This window comes from Prionailurus bengalensis, chromosome A2, assembly GCF_016509475.1.
Source record: "Prionailurus bengalensis isolate Pbe53 chromosome A2, Fcat_Pben_1.1_paternal_pri, whole genome shotgun sequence".
NCBI classification, from domain to species: domain Eukaryota; kingdom Metazoa; phylum Chordata; class Mammalia; order Carnivora; family Felidae; genus Prionailurus; species Prionailurus bengalensis.
Genome location: NC_057348.1, coordinates 6,974,184 through 6,995,755, shown reverse-complemented (window position 1 = coordinate 6,995,755; position 21,572 = coordinate 6,974,184). Strand labels below are relative to the sequence as shown.

The following is a 21,572-nucleotide window of genomic DNA, read 5'->3' as shown; positions in this document are numbered from 1 at the left end:
GTAGGAAGAATGATTCTGTTGCTTACAAGGAGAGGTTTGAACTAAGGATGCGTCCTGGCAATTAAAAATTTTTTTAATGTTTTTATTTATTTTTGAGACAGAGACAGAGCATGAGCAGGGGAGGGGCACAGAGAGAGGGAGACACAGAATTCGAAGCAGGCTCCAGGCTCCGAGCTGTCAACACAGAGCCCGATGCGGGGCTCGAACTCATGAACCGTGAGATCATGACCTGAGCCAAAGTCGGACACTTAACCGATGAGCCACCCAGGCGCCCCTGGCAATTTTTAAAGTAAGTGTTTTAATTGAAATATAACAGAAGATGTAAACAAATCATATGTATATTCAGCTCAATAAAATGTTATGAAGTGGACATACTTGTGTAACCACCAACCAGATTAAGCTATAGAACATAACCAGCACCCCAGAAGTATCTTACATTACTCCCTAAAGATCACTGCTATTCTGACCTCCATCACCGAAATTTGATTTGTCCATTTTGGGCCTTTATATAAATGAGATCATACTGGAAAAAACATTTAAGAGGATGATCCCATGATAGCCCCACATGAAAATTTCCATATCTCAGAATGCTTACTGGGCTGTAAAAGGCACTATACTACTTGTAGAAAATCCTATAATCTGAAATGTTAGTGCCATACTGGCCCCTGTGTTATGGACTGGCTCACGTCCATAAATCACAGGTGAGCTCACTGACTCCAGAGAGAAGGAATCATTGGTTCTGCCTCTGTTTGCCCATCTGGGACGAAGCAAGTTTGAACAGATCACTCATTTAGCTCTGGTGGGGCAGGACAGAGCCCTGGGATGGGAATGAGGAGATGAACGTTTGAGTCTGAATCTTTCACCCCCTATATGCAGTGTGTGTAAATCTCTCAACCTCTCTCTGCTCATGTTCCTTTTTGGGAAAGGAGAATATAGCACCCATCTATCTCTAGGAAGCGTGTGGCACTAAAGGATGCTTGAAATTTAATAAATATTTGGTCACTGTGTTTTTTTTTTTTTTTTTTTAAGAGAGAGAGAGAGAGAGAACGAACAGGGGAGGGGCAGAAGGATCAAGAATCCCAAGTAACCTCCACGCCTAGCATGAAGTCTGACTGGGGCTTGATCCCATGCCCTTGAGATCGTGACCTGAGCTGAAATCAAAAGTTGGTTGCAGGGCACCTGGGTGGCTCAGTCAGTTAAGTGTCCAACTTCGGCTCAGGTCATGATCTCACGGTTCATGAGTTCGAGCCCCGTGTTGGGCTCTGTGCTGACAGCTCGGAACCTGGAGCCTGCTTCGGATTCCGTGTCTCCCTCTCTCTCTGCCCCTCCCCCCCCCCCCCCCCCCCCCGTCTCTCTCTTTCTCAAAAATAAATAAACATTTAAAAACAAAAAGTTGGTCGCTTAGCCAACTGAACCACCCCGGCACCCCTGGTCACTGTTCTTTAGTAAAGAATATGAATTTTTATTCGATTGGCAAGTTTTTGATGAATACAATACCAATCTTCTATCTAAGGACACTGGAGCATGGAATGACTTGATATCCCGAAATCCTGAATTTTCTACATAGCAGCCAGAGAAAACTTAAGCAAAAAAGAGCATCACATCATATCATGTTGGCTATAAAGCCTTCCAGTGCTTTCCCATTTCTCTTATGTTAAAACCCTAACTCCTGACACGGGCCTTGATTTTTGACCACACAATCTCACACCATTTTCCACATTGGTCACTATTCTTCCACAACACAGACCTGTGACTCAATCATGGCAAATGAGTTCATGCCTCAGGATCTTTGCACATGTTCTTTCCTCTCCCACGAGTGCCAGATACGCTTTTCTCCCCCGAATCTTTTGCATGGTTGGCACTTCTCATCATTTGAATCTTAGCTCCAAATGTCACCTCCTCTGAGAAGCCCCCAGGCATCCTCCAGCACATAACCCTGTTTTATTTTAATCAGATGAGTCATTATCTATTAAACTGTTAATTTGTGGGGCCCCTGGATGGCTCAGTCGGTTGTCTGATTCTTGGTTTTGGCTCAGATCATGATCTCAAGGTGCATGGGTTCAAGCTCCGTGTCAAGCTCTACAGTGACAGCATGGAGCCTGCTTTCGATTTTCTCTCTCTCCCCCTCTCTCTCTTTGCCCCTCCCCTGCTTACTATCTCTCAAAAAAAAAAAAAAACCAGTTAATTTGTTTATCCTTTGTCTCCATGCATAACGCCATCTACAACTAGAAGGCAATTCCATAAGGACAGAGTCCTTATCTTGTTTACTGCTCCATCATATATGTGCTCAATATCTATTGAAGGTGCTCAAAAAATATTTTTATGCTGAATTCCAAGTGAACAAGAGGGCATCTGCTAGGCTGACTGCAAAGTAGGTCACAGGGTTCTGTGAAGGTCCTGACACACTAGTCATCCAGACTCTCCTGACCTCAGGCTCGCTCTCTCAAGACACAATGGGGGTCATGTGCCCGTTTAGGTCTGAGTGTGGTCAAGATCATTGCGCTGTCACTCTGGTGGCCTTTGGAAAGCTGGCCCCCCTCTCACCCTCTCTCCCCCTTCTCTCCACTGCTTTGATTTTTGTTCCAGAAAGCAGTCTGTAGGCATCCCTGGGAACCTTGGAGAACCTTGCTCTGGACAAGCAAGACTTGACCAAAGATGTTTCTTGATCCTTAGATTTGTACAGAACCAGAGATGGAGTGAGATGTTCCCTTAGGAAGAGAAAGACCCAGTGGGGACTGAGGACTGTGGCTGAAGGACGTGTATGCTAGGTGGGGTGGCATGGATCCTCCATGTGGCTCCAACTCTGCTCCCTGTGGGTAGACACAGCAGAAAAGATCACCTCTCTGACCCTTGAGAGGGGGTGGGGAGTCTCCAGAAACAGACAACCAAAACAGCCATTTATTTAATGAGAAGTGAGGGAATTCAGTCCCAAATGATTTCACCTCAGACTCACCACTCCCATACCAGAAGGAAAGGCCCTTGGGCCACGCCAGGTATCATTGTGGCCCTGAGTCCCCATGCTCAGCTCTTTGTCCCTGCTTCTCTGTGTGTATTTGTCTTCCATTGGGAGAAGCTAATATAATAGAGCCCAAACCTTTAGCAATTCCATTGTGATGCCCTGGCACTGGCTCAGAAACTGCTGTGGTGAAGAGGTAAGAAGGGGGTCAGGCAAAGCTTTTTGCCTGCATGCTTTCTTGGCACATACATAGGGATGCAGAGGGAGGAAATGCCCACCCAAATTGAATAGACGTCCCTGGCTCTAGACAAGTGTCTCCAAGCCACACTGCACTGTATGTTCTTACCTCATCTCTAGCTCTGCTCTCCTTTCACTGCCTCTTGTTTCTGGGTCTCCCCTTTCACACTCCCTCTTCACCCACTTGAACATCCCTCCCTTTTGTTTTCTAGAGGGAACTTCCCACATCTGCAGAGCATCTCCCTTGTGCCTAACACTGAGCTAGGTACTGAACAGAAGGAGTTAACTAAAATGTGTCACTCCCCTGGGAGGATGAGAGCCTTGGGAACAAACCCAGCATGCAATGTGACAGCTTGCCCCATGTGTGGTCCAGTTTCTCCAAGGTGCAGAGGAAGTGCAAAGAGAGAGTGGTCAGCACTGCTTGGGGGCTGTCAATGAAGACTTCAGGACAGAGAGTGGAAGGAGGGATAAGACTTTCCCAGGTGAATAGGGAGAAAGGGGACTCCAGTGGGAGGTAAAAGCAAAGGTCCAGAGCTACTAAACTGCTCTGGATGTACCCAGCGTTGTAAGAAACGTGGAGTATCTAATGGCAAAGCATTGTTTTCCGATAGATAAAAATGTGACTCTCATACAAATATATAGTGAGTATATGTCAAAGACTTAATTATTAATGAGGGAGCCAGGAGAGTAAAGCTAGTTTGCTGAGCATTTGGGGAACAGGGATTTATATAGATAGGGAAGGAATAATGACATTAATTTTCCAAGTTGGAAGCAAAAATACAGGAAAATAAAACCATAGCTTTTGGGGTTATCTTCTCTATCAGATGGACATATCCCACAGGGCAATGAACAATAAACTTTGGGGTGATCTTCTTAGCTGAATGGAAACATTTGCATCTCTAGTGAACAAAAATCACGTGTAGTTTATTAATCAGTGTTAGCACCGATGTCACAGAGTCTAGGTCTCAAGCCAAAGAAGGAATATTCCCCCAGAAGATGGAACAATTAAGTTGACCTCTTAGGCAATACTTCATGTAATGTTCAAAGGAAACACAGCTATCCTTTTGAGTAATTTAAAAGCTTTGGGTAATTTCCTCCTCAATACAAAAAGGATGGATCAGAAGACAGGAGGGGGTTGGTGGAACGGGTGAGGAAGCCAGAGCAAGAACACAGGGGCCAAACCATGGAGGGCAGTGGGGTTTGGAACCTTCCCCTGGAGGACTACTGAGCCACTGAATGACTTTTAAAGATGTGAACAATGATGTGGTTGGAGCCATCCTGACTCCCCTGCATAACGGGCTAGCAGGGTGCCAATGTATGTGAAGCCCAAATGAGAAGCTATGAGGACCTGAACTAAAGTCCCATTGGCGAGTGAAGACGTCCAGTGAAAGTTCTTGCTGCCATTTTGATATCAAAGACAGAGTCTCCCTAAATACCAACTTTCATGTACAAGGCTTACAGCACAGCCGTCCTCACCCATTCCTGACTCCCCATGTCCTATGAGTGGTGGGCCTCCATCCTCTCGTTGACAGTTCCTTTTATCTGTCTTCCTGTGATCCATTGGAGTCCCGAAGCAATCAAATCAACCTTTGTCATCTAGGCTGACTATGCTCCTCTCATATCTGAAAAATCTGCTCTAAATCAGATCTTTCATTCTGTGTGCCACACACACACCACCACTGACAACATACTCAGAATCAAAGCAAGTATCTCCCATTCTTTGCTGGGGTCATCAGCTTGTCTGCCTCCCATCAGAGGCCTGCAGGCAGTGAACGTTACTCCCAATTCATAATCAGACTCGTTAATGTTGCAGCCAGGTGGAGAGCCTTTTAGTGTAGGCTGCTATGTTTTATTTATTTATTTTTTTTTTAATTTTTTATTTTTTTTAATTTTTTTTTTCAACGTTTATTTTTGGGACAGAGAGAGACAGAGCATGAGTGGGGGAGGGGCAGAGAGAGAGGGAGACACAGAATCGGAAACAGGCTCCAGGCTCCGAGCCATCAGCCCAGAGCCCGACGCAGGGCTCGAACTCCCGGACCGCGAGATCGTGACCTGGCTGAAGTCGGAGGCTTAACCGACTGCGCCACCCAGGTGCCCCTAGGCTGCTACGTTTTAACTGAATCACTGGTAATAATCTATATGCTTCTGTGACGGTAAATACTTGGTCATTTCTTGATGCGTCTGTGACGGTGTTTCGGGAGGATACTAACATTTGGACTGAGTGAAGCAGATTGCCCTCTCTGATGGGGGTGGGCCTCATTAGATCAGTTGAAGGCCTGAAAAAACAAAAAGGCTGAGTAAGACATCATTCTTTCTGCCTGACTGCCTTCAGGCTGGGGCCCTTCCCTCTGCTTCCAGACTGGAATTGAAACGTCAGCTCTTCCCAGAACTCAAGCCTGCCAGGCTACAGACTGGAGCTGCATCAGCTCTCCTGGTTCTCAGGTCTTCAGACTCAAACCGTAACCACAGCTTGGCTCTCCTGGGTCTCCAGCTCGCAGGTCCATTGGTTCTATTTTCCTGGAGAATCCTGACTTATTATACAGCTTCTTCCTTTTGTTTCATCTCTAAATTGCCATTTCTTTTACTCCTGCATTCCCTTTTCTTCCCTCTTCCAAATGCCATTCCCCCTCTTGACCTGGCATAATGGCTCATGCTAAGTTATCTTTTATTCAGGGATTTCTGTGTTCCTGACTTACCCAGGGACACAGGGAGGAGGGGCCATCCTGAAATCTATTCAAATATGTGAACATATTTCTCCATAAAGTTTTTTTAATAGGGGCGCCTGGGTAGGCTCAGTCGGTTAAGTGTCTAACTTCAGCTCAGGTCATGATCTTGTGGTTCATGAGTTCGAGCCCTGTGTCGGGCTTTGTGCTGACAGCTCAGAGCCTGGAGCCTGCTTCAGATTCTGCTTCTCCTGCTCTCTGCTCCCCTCCCGCTCATGTTCTGTCTCTCTCTCAGAGATGAATAAACATTTAAAAAAAAATTTTTATGGTCACAAACAATGATGCTCATTGTGGAAAATTAATATAGAAAAAGAAAAAAAAAGAAAGAAAATAGGTACCTCTCAGATATGAGCAATGTGGACACTCTGGTGAATTTCTTTCCCATCCCAGTTCATCTCCAGACTGCCACTGTTCTACATGAATGGCTTTCTATTCTTCCTGTTCCATTCTTTCTACTTAACACTATAATGACATGACACTATGTCATGTTAGTCAAGGTTTTTCAACAACATATATATATATATATATATATATATATATGACATTTATTACTGAGAAACAAAGAGAGACAGAGCATGAGCAGGGGAGGGGCAGAGAGAAGGGGAAACACAGAATCCAAAGGAGGCTCCAAGCTCTGAGCTGTCAGCACAGAGCCTGACGTGGGGCTCGAACTCACAAACCATGAGACGACCTGAGCTGAAGTCAGACGTTTAATGGACTGAGATACCCAGGCTCCCTCAACCACCCTTTTAGTTTCAAAAGTGTCCACCACTATAAACATTATACTCTTAACAGTAAAATAGACCCTAACAGTAACAGCAATGCCCTGAAAATATTGCACTCCAACAGAAATACTCCAATGCCAATATTCTAAATAGTATGATTGAACAGGATACTCTACAGTGATTCTAAAAGTACCATAAACAGCAATGTTTTCAACAGTTTCATACTTAAGTCTTTTTTAGCCAATATGACCTATTTGTTTTTTTCTTACTATTTTCTTACTGCTTTTAAAAGCTAATATATTAGGGGCATCTGGGTGACTTGGTTGAGTGCCTAATTCTTGATTTCTGCTCAGGTCATGATCTCATGGTCTGTGGGATTGAGCACCCCCTCCCCACACTGGGCTACACATTGAGTGTGGAGCTTACTTAAGGTTCCCTCTCTCTCCCTCTGTCCCTTCCCTGCTCATACACACTGTCTCTAAAATGGAAAAATAAAAATAAAAGCTAATGTATTAAACTGCACTTTTATGGTTCCTTATAAATTATAACTTTCCCTCCTTTCAGACTTTAATTTGCCTTTTCTTAAAAAAATTTTTTAATAGTTATTTATTTTTGACAGAGAGAGAGAGACAGAGCATGAGCAGGGGAGGGGCAGAGAGAGAGGGAGACACAAAATCCAAAGCAGGCTCCAGGCTCTGAGCTGTCAGCACAGAGCCCGACGTGGGGCTTGAACTCACAGACCGCGAGATCATGACCTGAGCCGAAGTCAAATGCTCAACCAACTGAGCCACCCAGGCACCCCTAATTTGCCTTTAAATGTTGTTTGGTATTATTGATGAACACATAATTATTGCATGTACTTTATGTTCTAAAAGTTTTTTTTTAAGTTTATTTATTTTGAGAGAGAGGGAGTTGGGGGGGGGGTTGCAGAGAGACGGGCAGAGAAAGGAGAGAGAGAATCCCAAGCAGGCTATGCACCGTCAGCACAGAGCCCGATGTGAGATCGTGAACTGTGCCAAAGTCAAGAGCCGGATGCTTAACCGACTGAGCCACCCAGGTGCCCCTGTATGTACTTTAAACAATTGATCCAATTCTTTGTAATTTCATTGTTCTTCTGTTTAGGAACTTTGCATGCTTTTTCTTAAATGTATATAAAATTGAAGACAGCTGTCCCTGAGTTTAGAAATTACCTCCTGTTGCAGAGACCTAATATGCAAACAGAAACCAGGCTTACTTCTTCTTTTTTTTTTTTAACAGAGTGCAAAAAAAAAAGGGCTCTCATTCTCTTTATGTTCAGTTGAAAAGCCTTCAAGATAGATGGTTCTTGGTTAAAGGATTTTATGGTAGGGAATTTATACCTTACCAAATTTGTAGTACCCTGCAAATTTCTTCTGTCACTCATCCAACCAATAGAGACAGAGCAGCAGGTACTGTGCTAAGTGCTTGGAGTATGAAATAAAAATGAAACAGAAGATGCAGAGTCGTCCTAACCTAAAGAAATAGAAAGAACTACAATACAAACATGCAGGGTATAATTAGAATGTATGGTCTGATTTAGTCCTTGGGACTGAAGCATATTATGGTACATTGATCATTATCATGGTGACAGAGGGACAGACTGGGACAGCAATGGAGACGTTACTATAATTGTTGAAGGATTATCTATAAAAGTCTTTGCACAGCATCCTTCTCTGAGTCAGACTTCAGATGAGAATGTTCCGTTCCCAGATACTGGTAAGATACCAAACAGATACTGGTAAATGGCATGAGAGCAAAAAATATCATTAAATTCTGCAATTCCTCGTGATTTCCCTCTTCTCTCCGTTTCCCTGGACTTGAAGACACCACAGCTAACAGGGCAGAAAGGAGATGCTCATGAGGCTGATGGTCCTTTCACAGGAACTACACAACAGAGGTAGAACAACCGAGTTGGGGATGATGCAGAGGAGACCCGCCCCCCCCCCACCCTGCATGGTGTGGGACATTCATTTTAATGATGTGATCCTGGGGGCACCTTGATCTCAGGGTCGTGAGTTCGAGCCCCACATTGGGTGTAGAGATTACTTAAAAATAACTAAAAAATAAATAAATAAAGAGATGGTCCCAGTAGCAGTGGTAGAAGCCGGGAAGGGAGGGTATTTACTGAGGAGACTTTGTTCAACGAAAGAAATCACGACTCTTAGGTAAGATAAGACTTCATGAATGAACGAGTTTATTGCAAATGGCGCAATCTTGTTTTGTCACTGTCTTAACATTATTCTTGCCTCTTCCCAGGCAATTTCCATAAACCATATGGAAGCAGGGAACCAAACAGCTATTTCAAAATTCATCCTTCTGGGGCTTTCAGAAGATATAAACCTGCAGCCCCTCCTTTTTGGGCTGTTTCTCTATATGCACCTGGTCTGTGTTTTAGGGAACCTGCTCATCGTTCTGGCCATCAGCTCTGATCCCCACCTCCACACCCCCATGTACTTCTTCCTCGCCAACCTGTCCCTCACTGATATCTGTTTCACCTCCACCACTGTCCTCAAGATGTTAGTGAACATCCAGACACAGAGCAACGCCATCACGTATGAAGGCTGCCTTACCCAAATGTGTTTTTTCATGATTTTTGCTGGATTAGATAATTTGCTACTGACCGTGATGGCCTATGATCGGTTTGTGGCCGTCTGTCACCCCCTGCACTACATGGTCATCATGAACCCTAGCCTCTGTGGTCTCCTGCTTCTGCTTTCTTGGTTAATCTGCCTGACATATTCTTTGTTGCAAAGTCTGATGGTTTTGAGGGTGGCCTTCTGCAAAGAGACAGAAATCCCCCACTTCTTCTGTGAACTTGCTCAGATCCTCAAGCTTGCCTGTTCTGACACCCTTGTCAATGACATCCTACTGTACTTTGTAACTGGCCTGTTGGGTGTTATTCCCCTGACTGGGATCCTTTTCTCTTATTCTAGAATTATCTCCTGCATAATGGGCATTTCTTCTGCTGTGGGGAAGTACAAAGCCTTTTCCACCTGTGGGTCCCACCTCTTGGTGGTCTCCTTGTTCTATGGTGCAGGCCTTGGGGTCTACCTCACTTCTGGAACAGCCCATCCGTCCAGAAAGGGTTCAATAGCCTCAGTGATGTACACAGTGGTCACCCCCACGCTGAACCCCTTCATCTACAGCCTGAGGAACAGGGACATGAAAGGGGCTCTGAGGAGACTTTTCAGGAGAGGAGCTTACTTCCAGTGATAACCAAAGTTAAAGATGGACAACAGAGATCAACAGTGCTGATAACTGGTGTCCTTGAATATGTAATCTGAAGAAAGGACATAAATACTATTAATGGTTTACTAGAAGAAAAACAGCCCTGAACACAGACGTGAAGTAGCACACCAAAAGTCTTGTCATACATCCAAGAAAAAGAATGGTCAACCAATAACTACACTTCTCATGAAAGCACACTATTTCAAGGACACAGACTCCTGTAAGCATCAAGGGAGAAGGCAAGGAGTGCACTGGGAAGATGGGGGACAGGAATGACAAGTGTTTCACATTACTGACTCATGTTTGCCCTTCTCAGTTATGTTCTAGCTTCTAGCACCACGAATGCTGGACCATGGCTTCCCTGGTCTCAGTGTGGAAACCACTATCTATCATATGGATCTCCCTCACCCCATTAAATTTTACTTACTGAATCTTGCTTGGGTGGTGCCCGTTGACCTATACTGAGGATGTTAATAAGAATCTTCTTCGAGAAACTCATTGTAGCATCTATTTTAAGTGAAAGAAAGCCCTGGTCTACTTGCGGTCTTCCTTGCCTAGTGCACACTTTGCCAAATCTTCACACACCTGGCTCCCTCTCATAGTCAGGCTTCATATCAAAACTCACAGCTCTTCAGAGACCTACCTTGACATCCTACCCAGTCCAGTTTTCATAGCACTTGCCATATTTTGAGGCACAGCAGAGCACAGTGGCTAAGAGGGCTCTGGGTTCAAATCTGCCATTATTCACTAAATGGCATGCTCTTACACAAGTTACTTCTCTGTGTCTCTATGCCCTCATCTGTAATAATGATGACAATACATTTCCTGAAGAGTTCTGGTGGGGATTAAATGTTACACCTAAGAGTGCTCAGAGCAGTGTCTGGCATAAGGACTCAGTGTTAGCCACCATGATCCATGAGGGCCACCAGCATCTGTGTTGGCCCAGAAAAGGTGCAGAGACTGTGAACAGCCAGTCATTCCTTTGACCCTATTAACTACAGTAACTTGCACTGCCATGGAGTGAGGAGGATGGCACAGAGGAGGGATTCATTACCAGCAGAACAGAGTTGGAAAACCTGACCAGAGAGGGTTGAACAGGATATGAGTCTAGATGGAGCTGAGTGCATCTCCAGAGCTGACTCAGGGCATCAAGGAAGCCACATAGGAGAGGCGCTCTGTTCAAAGCTTAGCCCTCTGAACAGCCCCAGGAACACCACATGCTGGAGGTCAGATCTGTACAGACCAGGAAATGGCCCCAGAGACCCCCTACAACAGGGAACCAAGAGGACAAAGCATCCTTTATACCGGTTGAGCTGGATTGGGTAGAATGGATAGATTCTCTTGAACTGAAAGCAAAAAAAAATATTTTAGGTTGACTTCAGGATTACTGTACCCTCTTGATTATCACTACATTTGGACTTAGGCAGATTCCAATGTTTGAATCCTAACTTTACCATTTACTAGGATATTTACTCTGTCTCTAAGCAGCCTCACATTCTTCATTTATAAATAACTGTTGGGGTGATTATAGACAGCTAGTGTTAAGCGTCTTATATAGAGATTCTCATAAAGTAGTAGGTATTATATGTATGAACACAGCATTTATGTGTCCCCATCTTGTGCCCCTTCTACTGGTAGGTAGGATCCTGCACCCTGGAAGGCTCTGCCTAGCTGCATTCTTCCCCAGCAAGTGTCTGAGGGTGTGACACAAAGTGCCCCTCAAAAATAAAATCACTTTGTATTCAGTGCAGTAAGGTCCTAGCGTCCAACTACTCCATGAAACTCCTTCCCTGGAGACCTGGGTAGAATTAGATGAAGCCAAGATGATAGGACCATCCTAATGAGCCTTGAACAGTATCTGATTGCCCTCCACCTTCCCCTTAGTGCCTAGTATAGAAATTATTTTTCTATCACTGGGTTTTTCAACCTGGGTACTGTTGACATTTAGGACCAGGTAATTCTCGCTGGTATTTCTGTCCTATGCATTATAGGATGTTTAGCTGCACCTGTGGCCTCTGCATACTAGGTACTAGTGGTGTCCTCCTTCACCCTGGTCATAAAAATAAAAAATGACTCCAGACATTGCCAGATGTCCTCTAGGAGAAAAATCACTCCTGGATGAGAACCACCTGGTCTGCCATGACACAAAGGACTCAAGGAAAGGAAAATGCAGGAAATATGAAGTGAGGGGCCACAACCCTAGTTTTCCTAAGGCCCAGAATGGAATGGACCCAAGATACTGGCCTCCAGCCAAGGGTCTTTGCGTGGAAGAGGCCACAAGTCAGGAACGGAAGCACCAATGCACATTTGCTGAAAAACAGATACTTTAATGATCTCAAAACTCCAGAAGAATGTTGGCTGTTCTTATTATCTGCTTTTATTTCCAGTGCCTACTATGTGGAACATCCTAATAGATACTTGCTGACTGTTTTGTGTTTACAGTATGCCAGGCCATTCCTCCAAGCACATAGATGTATTAACTCAGTTCATTTTCACAACCACCTTAAGGAGGCAGATGCTCCTATTTTCTCCACTTTGCAAAATGGCTAACAGCAGCACAGAAATCACTGACCTATAACTACTATCTGAAAATGTCCTCTGCTGATCTGAGGTGAGACATTCCTAGCATTGTGTCCAAGTGGACTGCTTTAGGAAATGGTATGTATGTCTCCTCCTACTAACCTCCCTTCTTGGAGGAGCTCTGTCCTCCTTAGGTCTGAGGCAGGCCTATAAGGTGCAATTTATCCCACCAGCTGAAGGACTAAGAGATTCTTTTGTACAAAGTTGGCTGAGTCTCTATGGCCTTGTCTCGTGGATGTGGACCCCCACCCTCTCGTCTCATCTACTGGCCAAACCCAACTCCATCAAGGACTATTGCCTAACTTCAGTGTAAAGCCCATTGCAAACCACTGGAGATGCACCCAGGGGAAAAAAAAAACACATAGGATCAAAGGCCACTGTCATCCATCCAACTGAGTCATTCTTCTCTACTGAAAAGGGACTTCTATCAACCAACCAGATAGGTTGCCATCCATAGACAACTCTTATAATTTCCAATGCCCAAAAAAGAGAGCTATGATAAAGGCTCTAATGTCTCTAAAAACACAAGTGAATGGCAGGCCTCAGGTAGAACCTGGCTGGAAAGTGCTTTCACCTGCCTACATCAAGACTTGAAGGTACAGAAGCATGGAGCCAGTGACTAGAGCTTGTAGAGTTTACTCTGTCCCAGGAATACACAGGAGCCAGGGAATTAGCCAGATTTATGGTTTTTGAGGTCCTTCAGATAGGAGCTAGTTATTACCAAGGTCTTAGCAGCTTTACAAAAAATTTCAATCTCATACAAGAATGTGCTTTGGTCTCCTGTGATCAGCATCTCACTGGGAAACCGAGTTTTTTTTTTTCCATTCCTGCACACTCATTTCCATGCCTGCACGCCATGTGCTGTTTCCACACATAAGGCACTCCAAACAAGTTGCCTGCTCAGATCTCTGCATCTTCCACCAGAGGGCATGAGAACCTCCACCCTGAGCTACTCTCCAGAGGCATGGCTCACACTGGCACCCTATCTTGCAGGTATGATGCCTTTCAATGTTGTTGGTGAGATACCAGTTGGACAACAAATGATTGGAAGTTAGGTTTTGATTCACAAAAGGAAAACAAAGTTGGAATAAACCACTCAGAGAAGTGTGATGCATCACCACTCAAAATGCTTAGCCAGAGGCTGGAAGGCCTCACTAGTAAAAAGGAAAATTTAATTTTAAAAGCCTGTCTTTTCCACAATGCAAGAATTCTGACCTTAATGTGACAAAACAGAAGAAACTCAAAATAACTTTGCTGGAAGAAGCCAGACAGAAGAGTATGTATGGTACCATTTCATTTACAGAAAGCTCCAGAAAATGCAAACTGACCTGTACTGACAAAAAGCCTACCAGTAATTGCCTGGGAAAGGCCCTGGAGGGTTCACAAAGGAATCTTTTAGGAGTTCACCGTCTTGAATGTGGTAATGATTTCACTGGTGGACACGTTGGCCCAAACCTACCAAATTGTTTAAGCATGTGCAGTTACTATCTGTCAATTCTATCGATCTAAAACTATTTTCTCCCATTTGGAGTCTTCCAAGAGAAAACAGTGGCCCTATGGTGATTCCAGAAATGGCCACCATTTCTTCCCTTTCCTGTACCCACAACCCTTCTATGTGACTCTGATTACCCTTCCACTCTGGGCTCAGCCATGTGATTGCACTGGTCAACTGGGGGCTGGCAAAGGCGACATCAACATGGACTTGAAGAACATGCTCTGCCGGTGCAGGTACTGGTCTTGTCTGGACTGTTGGAGGCTGACATCTTGAGTGAAGGTACTGGGCCAGCCTACTGGCAGCCCCGGGTAGACACGAGGGAGCCTGGCCAAGCATAGCCCAGACTGTCAACCAACAATAAGCCAAACGGTGGTGGTTTCAAACCACTGTGTTTTGGGTAGTTTATTATGCAGCAAATATAAATAGCCCCCTTCGTTACATTCTACTAAACTGCAAATCTCATCAAACGTCAGTGAATTTCCATCAACTTCCAATTAATACTTGAGACTGACACATAAAATGTTGATGCAGATACTGTGTATTATATAATCTATCCCATGTCACCCCTCCTTCTTTATCTACTACTTGAAAGATTCGGTTACCTGTCAGAGAATGTGATTTTCTTTCTGTGCCTTTGCACTCAGGATTGGCATGCTTAACTCACTCATGATCTGGAACACTATACATAAAAGCTGTCTACATTTCTACACTTAGCACCCATTATCTCTCTGTGGCTTTCTCGGATTGTCAATATCGCCTCCTCGGAACCTCCTGAATGGACTAATTGGCCACACTAGCGATCTTGTTTGTTTACATGCCTCTCTTCCTAGCCCTTTAGTCCCTTAAAGGCAGTACTATGTCTTATAGTCTCTCCTCTCAAAGTCTAACTCAGCATAAGGCACTTAACTGATACTCGTTGGCTCCCCAGAGGGTAACCTGAGTGATTGTAGTTACCCAAACATTACATAAGATAGAGCTGGTTCCTGCCGGAAAGGCCCCGACAACGGAAAGCTACCATGAGACCTGAAGACCGGGTAGGAGTGGGATTAAACGGCCCCTCCAGAGATTGTGTAACCTGAGAATGGCAGGGAAATCCAATGAGACTCAAGAGTTCCGGGCCACCTGGGTGTAGGTGGGAATTCGGTTTGCTTCTGCTCTTGTAATTGATGTGATGGAGGGACTGCACAGAGAGTAGCTGCACTGGGTTCCCAAGGCTCCCAATTAAAGAAACGGTCCCATTGTAATAAATGCAGGGAAAGTGCTCTCCTCCTCCTGGGCCTGGCCTCTAGGGTACACGCATTTTTCTCACTCAAACTTGGCAAAAGCCAGCATGCGATTGCTCTTCACTAATGAGCCTAGGAAAACTTTCACCGAGGCCTGCGGCACACTGGGCTCCTTGGCTCACAGGTGTGCGAGTGCCACCACCACTCAATGACCTGCATGGAAGCCCTGCAGGTGCACAGGAAGGATGCAGGAAGGCAAACAGAGACAGAAACCCGTGACCACACAGCCCTCTTGTCAGGCACCACCAGCCAAACTGACCCACTAGCGTGTAAGCACTTGAACAATGGTGTTTCTAGCAGGTAAACAGACTCCCCTCACTGGTGTCTTCTCTAGGTGAATGACAAGCTTACAGTGGTGTGGGGATGACGGCAGTTAATCTATGTAAAGTATTCCCATCTGCTATCTTCTCGAATGAGGTAATGAAACTAGTTTTTAGAAAATCATGACAGGGGCACCTGGGTGGCTCAGTCGGTTAAGCATCCAACTATGGCTCAGGTCATGACCTTGTGGTCCATGAGGTCAAGCCCCCCCATATCAGGCTCTGTGCGACAGCTCAGAGCCTGGAGCCTGCTTTGGATTCTGTGTCTCCCTCTCTCTCTGCCCCCGCCCCCCTCGACTCTCTCAAAAATAAAACATTAAAAAATTAAAAAAAAAAAAAGTGATGACAAATATAAGTCAAAACAATTGTCAGAGATACATGGTTCCAACTTGCCTTTAAGAAGCATACTTATTTGGGGCGCCTGGGTGGCTCAGCTGGTTAAGCAACCGACTTTGGCTTAGGTCATGATCTCATGGTTCGTGAGTTCAAGCCTCACATGGGGCTGGTGCCTGCTTCAGATTCTATGGCCCCCTCTCTGCCCCTCCGCCACTCACCTTCTGTCTCTCTCTCTGTCTCAAAAATAAAATAAAACAATTTTTTTTTAAAAGCAGCCTACTTATTTACTGAGATTCTCAAAGAGTAATTGGGTAGGTTAAAAAAAAAAAAAATCACATTTTATCCTGAATTCAGAAAAGAAGCAATGGGCTGAAGACAAACATAAAGGAACTCATGTTGCTTAAACTGAAGAAAGATAGGATTTTCTTGGGCTCCTGTACGAAGACTACAGTTAGAAGACTTACTAGTCTCAGCCCCTATTTAAAGGATTCTCTAGAAGAACCCAAAGAAGTAGGGGAGACAAAAATAAGGACACCAAAGGAAACTCTGGCCTCTGACACAATACCTACAGGAACCACTAACCACAGGCTGACCTCTAGCCAGAGAAATGAAAACAGACTGAGGGTCTCTTACTACTGATCCCTTCAATTAATGCATCCTGTCAAACTTAAAAAAAAAAAAAAATGCAAGCCATGTTAAAAGGCAAGTAGAAACAGTCTATAAATGAGAAAGCAAGCATCAGAACCTGACTCATTTATGCCAGAGATTTTGGAATTGTCAGACCAGAAATCTAAAATAACTATGGCTAATATTCTAAGTGTTCTTTCTTTCTCTTTCCTTCCCCCCTCCCCTCCCCTCCCCTCTCCTTTCTTTTTTATAAGGAGGCTTCATGCCCAGCATGGAGCCCAACCCAGGGCTCTAACTCACAACCGTGAGATCAAGACCTGAGCCAAGACCAAGAGTCAGATACTTAACTGACTGAGCCACCCAGGCGCCCAATGCACTAAGTGTTCTAATGGAAAAAGCAAACGTGCAAGAAGAAATGGGTAAGCTGAGAAATGAAAACTCTAAGAATCAAAAGGAAATGCCAGAAATCAAAAGCATGGCAACAGAAATGAAGACTGTCCTTGATGGGTGCAGGAGACTGGATCTGGCTGGAAAAAAAGACTCTGTGAACTTGAAGATACCTCGATAGAAACTTCTAAAACTGAAATGCAAAGAGGAAAAGAAAAGAATGAAGACAAACATAATACCCAAGAACTGTGGGACAATTTACAAAAGGCGTAACATATGTGTTATGGAATACCAAGGTAGGGGAGTGGGGGAGAATGAGAGAATGAAAACCCAGAATATTTTAAATAACAGATGAGAATTTTCCAAAATTAATGACAGAGACCAAACCACAGATCCAGAAAACTAAGATATCATCAAGCAGGATTAATGCCCCACCCCCAGTCTACATCTAGGCCTGTTATATTCAAATTGTAGAAATTCAGCATGCAATAAACCTAGAATTTACGAACAAAAATGAAAACGATTCTTGTACCTGGAAATTTAAAAACCTCTTTCTAACTCCTGAATGAAAGGGGAAATCCAGACTGAAATGACAAAACTTCAAAGAAATAATGATGACCAAAAATACATTTTAGAATCTATGAAATGTACTTTAAAGCAGTAATCAGAGGAAAACCCACTGGACAAAATATTTGTCAATAAAAGAGTAAGAATAAATTAATTGCCACTTAAGAAAAAAAAAACTGGAAAAAGAAAAATAAGCCAAAACAAAGCATAAGGCAAGAGTGGAGAGAAAAGCAGAATGCGGAAATTACAAAAATAGCAGCTCTAATTAGTCAAAATTCCATTTTTAAACAAACAAACAAAACAAACCAGTAGCTCACTTGATCCAAGAAAAGAGAAAGCAAATATATAAAAAGAGTTGATGACCATGGAATCAAAAAACATTTTTAAAATCATAAGACTACTTGCTGATCTCCATGCTAATGAAATGGACAATTACCTAGGAACATGCAGATTACCAACTCTGATTCCATTCAGGTTAGAAAGCTCGAGAAAGACCAATTTCTATGAAAGAAAGACAATTCCTAAAGAAATACACCACTAATAACCTGACTCAGATGGTTTAAAAGGAATTCTACCAAATCTTTCCTAACCACATAGTCCTAATGCCATATAAATTATTCTGGAGCACTGAGAAGGAAAAATTCCCAATTCTTTATGAAGCAAGTATAATACCAACACCTAATCATACACAGTACAAAACAAACAAACAAAAAAACCCACAAAAAAACACTATAGACCAATTATCACACATGAATAGCACTAAAAAAATTCTAAACAAAATACTAGCAAAAAGGATCCAGCACCACATTAAGAAAATACACCATGACCAAGTGAAATTCACTCCAGGAATGCAAGATTTGTTGAATATTGAGATATTTATTAATATCATATAATTTATTAATAAATCAGAAGAATCATGACCCTCTTCATAGATGTTCAAAAAAACTAGCAAATGTTAACACCCATTCATGAGAAAACATTCAAGAATATAGGATACCTTCTCAGTATGATAAAATAAATATAATACCTTAGTTCTAAAAGACATTATCTTAATTAATGGGAAAACAAGAGGGGCATCTCTTCTAGAACAGAGCCAGGATGCCCACAATATATCATTGTATTAGAGGTTATTAGCCAATGCAATTAGACAAGCAAAAACAATCAGAGGCCTAAGAACTGGTAAATAAGATATCTCAATTTGCAGGTAATATGGCAGTATACCTGGAAAACCCCAGAAAAGAATAAAGCTAACTCAAGAAATAATTCAGTGAAGTAACAAGTTACAAAATTAGCAGCTTTCATGTACAGAAACTGTGAATAGAAAACGTAATGGTAGGGAAAAGTCTCATTTATAATAAATGACTAAATACTTAGACAAAACTTAACAAGAAGAAAACTTGTACATGGAAAACTTTTAAACATTATTTAATGTTTAAAACTTTTAAACATTAAACATGAAAACAGACCTGAACAAATGGAAAGTCATTCTCTGTTCTTGAATGACTTTACATTATAGAAATGTCAGTTCTCCTCAAGTTAACTTACAAACTCAAGGCAATGACAATAAAAATACCCAAAAGCTAATTTTATGGAGTTGGACAAAATAATAGGAAAATGCATATAAAAAGCAAACGGGGGTGCCCAGCTGGCTCAGTCAGTAGAGCATATGACTCTTGATTTCGAGATAAGTTCGAGACCCTAGTTGGGTATAGAGATTACTTAAAAAAAAAAAAAAAAATCTTAAACCCTAAACAAGCAAGAAAACGTAGGAAAACACTGAAAAAGAAAAACCATGAGGGAGAACTAGACATTCCAGACATTAAGACTTATTATAAAGCTTCTTATAATTTAAATACTGTGGCATGGTACATGAACAAATAAATCAGCAGAATAAAGTCCAGAATTAGACATCTGGAATTCAAGATATGACAAAGGTGGGATGCCCAGGTAGTTCAGTTGGTTGTGTCCAACTCTTGATGTCGGCTCAGGTCTTGATCTCACAGTCATGAGATCAAGCCCTGCATTGGGCTCCATGCTGGGCATGAAGCCTGCTTAAGATTCTCTCTCTCCCCCCAGGCACCTGGGTGGCTCAGTCAGTTGAGTATCCAACTTCAGCCCAGGTCATGGTCTCATGGTTCCGGGGTTCAAGTCCCATGTCAGGCTTTGTGCTGACAGTACAGAGCCTGCTTTGGATTCTCTATCTGCCCTCCTCCACTTGCACTGTCTCTCCCTCAAAAACAAACATGAAAAAAGGATCCTTAGAAAAAAAAAGATTCCCTCTTCCTCTACCCCTCCAAAAAAAAAATATATATATACACATATATGTGTGTGTGTGCGCGCGCGTGTGTGTACACACACACGACAAAGGTAACATCTCAAATTCCTAGGGCAAACACATACTTTTTTTTTTTTTAATGTTTACTTATTTGAGAGAGGGCAAGCATGAGAGGGGGAGGGGCAGAGATAAAGGGAGAGAGAATCAGAAGCCGACTTTGCACAGTGTCAGCAAGGAACCTGATGTGGGGCTCAATCCCATGAATTTCAAGATCATTACCTGCGCTGAAATCAAGAGTCCACTGCTTAACTGACTGGTCACTCAGGCATCTTATTCATTTATTGTGAGAGAGTGCATGAGCAGGGGAAAGGGTGGGGGGGAGACAGAGAGAGAGCGAGTGAGCGAGCATGAGCAGGGAAAAGAGAGAGAGAGAATCCCAAGCAGGCTCCACACTCAGCAGACTGATACAAAGCTCAAACTCACCAACCATGAGATCATGACTTGAGCTAAAATCAAGAGTCAGATGCTTAACTAACTAAGCCACCCAGGTGCCCCAAGATATACTTTTTATGTAAATAATGCTGGGTTAATATGGAAAAAATAAAACTCAATCTTACCTCACACAACACACACAAAAATCAATCTCACATAACTGTAGATCTAAAGGTATATATATTAAAGGAAAAAACAACTTGCAGAAGAAATTATAGAATGTCATCCTGCCTTCTGGGTAGGCAAATATTTCTTACACAGGTACAGAAGAGTGCTGTCCATAAAGATTCAAGGACATTAAAATTAACTCATCTCATGAAAATACACCTATTAGAACACTGGAGACACACACCAGAGTGGGAGAAGGTATGTACAAAACTCATCCAGAGTTTTGTGGAATATATACGTGGAAAGTATAAATCACAGGAAGAAAAAGGCAGGCAACCTCAGCATCCTATCCAATGTCATAAAATAGCTTGTTGCAAAACAAAGTTGCACAACCACTTTGGAAAATTGGCATCACGTACAAAGAATAAACATATGCACCCCACTCGACCCATAAATTTCAGTCCAGGGCACAGACCCAAGAGAAATATATGCACCTGTGCACCATCAGAAACGTTAAAGTGTGTCCATAGCAGCATTATTCACAAGAGCCCCAAACTGAAACGTGAAATGTAAACCGACACAAAGTACTTAAATAACTGTGGAATATGCAAACAGAACACACACAAAAATGTATTTAGAGATACTCTAAATAATAAGGGTCAATTTAACAGAAATACTGGGCAAAATCAGACAGACACAAAAGAACACACCCTGTTCGGTTCCATTTGTACAGAGTTTGAAAACAACCCAAGCCATGCCATCAGTCAGAACACCGGTTACCTGTGGAGAGTAGGGACGGGTTTGCCACCTGCATATGCAAGAAAGGGTATCAGCTACCCTGGTAGTGTTTTTTCTTGTCTGGTGATTACATGGATTTGCTCGGTGTAATAACATAGCTGTACATGTGTGGATTAAGAACCTCTGTGCGCTTCAGTAGACCTTGTTTCAAGTGTTACCACATGCACACATCCCGATCCTTACACAACCACTGCAGAAATGACTTTGGTGTTCATACCGGTAAGCTGAACACGCACAGACCTCACAACCCAGCAATTCACGCTCCCGGAATAACTCACCGACGCTCCAGAAAGCGCGGACCCAACTTCTTAAAGCAGCATTGTTCACAACTGGGAAGAATGGGAATCACAAACTGCTTACCAGCAACAGAAAAGTACGCTGCAGGGGAATACAAAAGGCCACTATCTGGAAATGAAA

At 43.1% G+C, this 21,572-nt stretch overlaps 1 protein-coding gene across 1 annotated transcript; it reads left to right on the top strand.

The window, feature by feature from the left end:
* The first annotated feature begins 8,754 nt into the window (after positions 1 to 8,754).
* Positions 8,755 to 10,373, top strand: LOC122486827 (olfactory receptor 7D4-like). The gene has a single exon (XM_043586444.1). It carries the CDS (start codon positions 8,844 to 8,846, stop codon positions 9,870 to 9,872), a length of 1,029 nt encoding a protein of 342 aa, XP_043442379.1. The 5' UTR covers positions 8,755 to 8,843; the 3' UTR covers positions 9,873 to 10,373.
* Positions 10,374 to 21,572: the final 11,199 nt, after the last annotated feature.